Genomic DNA, 6,130 nt, shown 5'->3' on the forward strand with positions numbered 1-6,130 from the left:
TTATACGTTGCATTTAATTTTTGACAATTTCTAATTTTCCTAGATTCATACTTGGTACATTCCATGTTCTGATTATTAATGGATGTTTACAGCTGTTTCTCTTTATTTTGTGTTGTGCCCCATCAGCAAATGAAAGTCACGTAGGCTTTTCTCCCACAGGCTTTACTCCATTCGTGTTATCACAATCAACTCTATTTTGAGGAGGTTGCTCTTCCCCAGTAGCATTTTGAGTGACTTCCAACCTGATCGGCTCATTTTCCAGCACTGTATCTGACAGTGTTTCTCTGCTATTCATAAGGTTTTCAGTGACTAAATGTTCAGAAGTGGCTCGTCACTCCTTCTTCCTAGTATGTCTGAGTCTGGAAGCTCATCAAGGGGTCAGTTTCTTCTTTCTGGCAGGAGTAATGGGACAAAATGGAATAGTGGTTTCTGAACCTTTCTGGTTATGGGGCACTATAATATGATTTGTTAGGTGCTGTCAGGTCAATTATTAGTCATAGTGACCCCTTGTAACAGGATGGAACTACCCTATGGGTTTCCTGCACCGTAATCTTTATAGGAACAGATCACAAGGTCTTTCTCCTACAGAGTTGCTGGGTTAATTAGAACCACCAACCTTTCATTTAGGCTGAGTGTTCAATCACTGTGTCTCCAGGGAATATGATTGCATTATTCTTCTCCTCAGCTGTCAATAAACTGCTGTTACCCTGATTTTATAGATGAGAAAATTGAGACTCAGAGAGGTTGTTACTTGTCCAAGGTCACACAGCCAGGTGATGACAAAATTAAGAATTGCTTGTGGAGGATAAGGCATTGACTTAATGATTGAATTAATGAGCACATTTACCATAGGCCCCTTAGCAGCAGTAGCTGATCTTACGTTAATAGTTGTATACTGGAACCCTTGGAATACTAGACTATGTCATGTATAATTAAATAGGTCTGTTTTTTGCTTATTGTTTGGAGTTTGAAGCAGAGACACAAGATCAGACGCTTTGTGAGTGTTCCACATATTTCTCTGTAAATCTGAAAAGGTAATTTAGACACGTATTATTTTGAGATAATTTCACTTGTAGCTTTCTCCAGTTGCAATGTGAGTATGAAGAACACACAGTTAAAACAGAATCACCAACATGCTTTCAGAGGGCCTCTCTAGCAATAGAATTCATAATATGTGAAGCAGACCCGTTCTATAGCTCCATGTTATGGATTTAATTGTGTATGCAAAAATATGTGTTGTAAGTCCTAGCCTCAGTGCATGTGGTTATAACCCTACTTGGGAATTGTGTTTGTGAATGAGGCAGGACTAGTCTCGTATTGGTGTGTGTTTTGTCAGCGCCTTTTGAGAAAAGAGACATGCCAAGCCACATGCTTGCTGAAAGTGATGTTGTTGTCGTCGTGTGCCGTGGAGTCGGTTCTGACTCATAGTGACCCTGTATAAGACTTCTGAGGCTGTAAATATTTCCGGAAGCAGAAAGCCTCATCTTTCTCCCGCAGAACAGATGGTAGTTTAGAACTGCTGACCTTGCAGTTCGCAGCCCGATTCGAGCTCCTTGCTGAAAGTGAAGAGGACTTAAATTACTTACTGATGAAGATCAAAGACCACAGCCTTCGGTATGGATTGCATCTCAATGTAAAGAAAAGATAAATCCTCACCACTGGACCAGTAAACAACATTCTTATCAATGGAAAAAAGATTGAAGTTGTCAAGGACTTCATTCTTCTTGGATCAACCATTAACACTCATGAAAGCAGCAGTCAAGAAATCAAACGACGTATTGCATTAGGCTAATCTGCTGCACAAGACCTTTTTGGGGTGTTGAAGAGCAAAGATGTCAATTTGAGGACTAAGGTGTGCCTGACCCAAGCCATGGTATTTTCATTAACCTCATATGCATGCAAAAGCTGGTCAGTGAATAAGGAAGACCATAGAAGAATTGATGCTTTTGAGTTATGGTGTTGGAAGAGAATATTGAAAGTGCCATGGGCTGCCAAAAGAACCAACAGATCTGTGTTGGAAGAAGTGTAGCCAGAGTGCTCCTTGGAGGCCAGGTTGGCCAAACTTCATCTCTCATACTTCGGACATATTGTCAGGAGGGACCAGTCCCTGGAGAAGGATATCATGTTTGGTAAGGTGGAGGGTTAGAGAAAAAGAGGAAGACGCCCAATGATGCATTGGCAAAGTGACAGCATCAATGGGCTCAAGTGTGGCAACAATTGTGAGATTGGCCCAGGACTGGGGAGTGTATCATTTTGTTGTGCATAGGGTCACTATGAGTTGGTACCAACTTGATGGCACCTAACAACAACAACAAGCCACGTGAAAACTGCCATGAACAAAAACTCAGAAGAGACCTTCCTCCAGAGTTGACAGAGAAAGCTTTCTCCTACAGCCAGCACCCTGAATTTGTACTTCCAGTTTCCTAAACTGTGAGAAAATAAACTTGTTTGATAAAGCTAACTACTTCCAGTATTTCCCTGTTCGCAATATTAGATAATTAAGATGGAATTTGGTAATGAGAAATGGAGGAGCTGCTTTTACAAATACCTACAATGTAGAATTGGGTATTTGGTAGAGAGGTTGGAAGGATTTTAAGGCACCTAGTAGCAATCATTCACTGATGAAGATCAAAGAGCACAGCTGTCAGTACAGATTACATCTCAATGTAAAGAAAACAAAAAATCCTCAACACTGGACCAATAAACAACATTCTTATCAATGGAGAAAAGAATGAAGTTGTCAAGGACTTCATTCTTCTTGGATCAACTATCAACAGTTATGGAAGCAGCATTCAAGAAAGCAAAGGACATATTACTATAGCATTAGGCAAATCTGCTGCACAAGACCTTTTTGGGGTGTTGAAGAGTAAAGACGTCAGCTTGAGGACTAAGGTGCACCTGACCCAAGCCATGGTATTTTCAATAACCTCATATGCATGTGAAAGCTGTACAGTGAATAAGGAAGTCCGTAGTAGAATTGATGCATTTGAATAATATGTTGGAGGAGAATATTAAAAGTGCCATGGACTGCCAATAGATTCATTTTGGAAGAAGTGCAGCCAGAGTGCTCCTTGGAGTCCAAGATGGCCAAACTTCATCTCTCATGTTGTCGTTGTTGTCAGGTGCCATCGAGTTGGAACCGACTCATAGCGACCCCATGCACAGCAGAACGAAACAATGTCCAATCCTGGGCCAACCTCACTACCGCTGCCACACTTGAGTCCATCAATGATGCCACCTGGCCTATCCATCTCGTTAGGGGTCTTCCTCTTTTTCTCTGACCCTCCACCTTACCCAGCATACTTCAGACATATTGTCAGGGGGGGACCAGTCACTGGAGAAGGATATCATGTTTAGTAAGGTCAGAGAAAAAAAAGAGGAAGACCCCCAACAAGATGGATTGGCCAAGTGACAGCATCAATGGACTCAAGCATGGTAACAGTAGTGAGGTTGGCCCAGGATCGGGCAGTGTTTCGTTCTGCTGTGCATAAGGTCACTATGGGTCAGTACCGACTTGATGGCACCTAACAACAATGGTAGCAAACAACCTGGAGTCCTGGTGTGGCGCTGTAGGTTAAGCACTAGACTGCAAAGTCATTTGAACTACAAGGTTGGTGGTTCAAGCTCACCAGTCGCTCCTTGGAAACCCTATACAGGGTCGCTATGGGTCAGAACCAACTGGACCGCACTTAACAACAACAAAAGTAGCAAACAATAGCAAAAGCCTAGATTTCCTTGATAAACTTAGTAGAATTATGGATGCCAAAGGCAATTCTGGTGAGAGTTCAGAAGGAAGTTAGGAGCACTATATAGATAAAATCTATTATCTTAGAGAATACAGAAGGAGCCCCTACCCCCACCCCCACCCGTGTTAAGGGTCAGTGGTTCAAGCTCACCAGCTGCTCCTTGGAAACCGTATAAGGGTTGCTATGGATGTATAAGGGTTGCTATGGATGGGAACTGACTCCATGGCATTTAACAACAAACATGCCTGTGGCTATAATCCATTTGGAAATGGGTTGTCTTTGTTATGTGAATGAGGTAGAATTTATGTAGGGTGTGTCTTGAGTCAGTCTCTTTCGAGATATAAAAACTTAAACAGACAAGCAGAGGAGAGACTGGAGCTGAGAGCTGCCAAGCTATATGAAGACTGTCCAGTACAAGTTCAGAAGAGACAGAGTCAATAGAGAGGAGAGAATGCCTTCCCCTAGAGCTGGCCCCCTTGAATTTGGACTTCTAGTCTCCTAAAAAGTGAGAAAATAAGTGTGTTTGTTAAAGCCATCCACTTGTGGTATTACTGGTAGAACAGCACAAGATAACCAAGGCAGCCATTATCCTGCCTTTTCTATTGACAGCCTGACAGCCATGTTGACTTGGCCACGGTTTCAATACCGTATCTGACACTCCTGAGGAGGCTGTAAAATGCTTTTGTCTGTTCCTTTTTGTCTATTAACAAAGGGGTTTACCGTACGCCCTCAGAGTCTGTCTAGTGGCCGTGGGTGCCTGTTGCAGATTAAGCATTCAAATCAATGAGTTTCTTTCTTAGTTTGATTTGCTAGCTGGTTTAATCTGTTCTGTGTAAAGCCTTGGAGCTTACAGATTTTTTTCCTCTCCATTCTAATTCACTAAGAGCAAGCATGAGGGATATGGGAGTGAATATGGCTGCAGTTTTTCCTGCTTAAGCCTGCTTTGATCCTTTTAAATGACTGTACCAGGAGGATTTCGCAGCTGTACTGAAACTGATATTTCTTCAAAAAATTTCATCAATTCTACACTCACCCCACCGGCTGGTTTAGAGAGGCACTATGATGCTACCTTATTGACACTCCTGGTCGTGGGATCCTACTGCCTTTGTATAATTCCTTTGTTAGCCACGTTTACTGGGAAAAGAAGTAGGTCGCTGTTTTCTGGTTTTGATTCTTTGTCAGCATGTTTGACATTTTATTTAGTAAATTTGTGTGTATTTTCTTATTGCTAGTTTTCTAACTTGTAACTTAGGTTGATTTTCATTTTTCTTAAACATATTTATATGTATTGAAAATGTAATGATTTGGGGTAGAGCTCATTTTATTATGTCTTTCTCATATTTTAGAACTCTTAGTAGACATAATTCAGCAGAATGTCAATCTTCGTGGCACATGAAATTATTCTATTATTAAAGACTTTGATGGTTTAATTTCTGATAAATTGTTTTTGTGTGTGTGGCTTATAGTTGTAAGAGTACAGAAAAAAATACTCTCATAATTAAAATTAAAACATCACAGACCTATTTATTTTACTCAATTATATATTTTTTAAAAAATCCGAGCATGTGTACTTTTTTTTAAAGACTACCTTAAACATGAAAAACCATTTTGAGCTGAAATGTTCCTGCTACTGATAATGAAGGGTCATGTTAGGAAATAACTTCATCTTTGGATCTTTTAAAGAATGTTATTTCCTTTCTTTGTTCATTTCTTTGTGCCATGATATTATTAGTGACATCATTTAAGGACTTCTGTGATAGTATAGTACTATTCCTATAAAATTAGTATTTGGTTCTCCAGTATTTTGGAGTTCTATAGAAATAGCATTGCCAGGTTTTTGAAGGATTGAATCGAAATATGTGAACTATATTTATTTGGGGTTTTTTGTGTATGTGTGCGTTTTATGTGTGTATTCTTGAAAGAATAAACATTTTAGTTTTCCCTTTGTAAGTTAGTGTAAAACATTTCACAGCATTACTATATCAAATGTGCTCATTTCAAGAGGTTGAACCTCTTTCAGACTTTTACCTACAGTCCAAGGTTTAAGATTATTAATGTAATGAAGTAAAAATAAATGATGTTCTTAAATAGAGTTGAAGGTTTGAGGATCACTGTGCAAATGTATGGGAGGTCCTGAAAGGGTATAATTTTGCTACATTAGCTGGAATTAGAAGTTACAGACTCTCTTCTCCCACCTTGGCTAAAAACCATGTTTATTTCTGAGAGACAGATGGTGAGATGAAATGTAAAAGATATACACCAAAATGGTTTGCACGCTCTTGGAAACAGAAAAACAAAACAGAACTCCATTGCTGGCAAGTTGATTCTGACTCATGGTGACCCCATCTGTTACAGAATAGAACTGCTCCGTAGGATTTTCTTGA

At 40.0% G+C, this 6,130-nt stretch overlaps 1 protein-coding gene across 3 annotated transcripts in view; it reads left to right on the top strand.

The window, feature by feature from the left end:
• MTUS1 (microtubule associated tumor suppressor 1) overlaps nt 1-6,130 on the top strand; it is a 158,889-nt gene that overhangs the window by 64,715 nt on the left and 88,044 nt on the right. The window contains exon 1 of one of the 3 annotated variants that reach the window (XM_006834463.1): nt 4,703-4,892. The exons of the other annotated variants lie outside the window; for them this stretch is intronic. Within the exon in view, the coding sequence (XP_006834526.1) occupies nt 4,703-4,892 (190 nt within the window). Of the gene's footprint in view, nt 1-4,702; nt 4,893-6,130 lie in introns of those variants that run through there. 3 annotated transcript variants of the gene reach the window in all.

Source organism: Chrysochloris asiatica, unplaced genomic scaffold (assembly GCF_000296735.1).
Source record: "Chrysochloris asiatica unplaced genomic scaffold, ChrAsi1.0 scaffold00011, whole genome shotgun sequence".
Lineage (NCBI taxonomy): Eukaryota > Metazoa > Chordata > Mammalia > Afrosoricida > Chrysochloridae > Chrysochloris > Chrysochloris asiatica.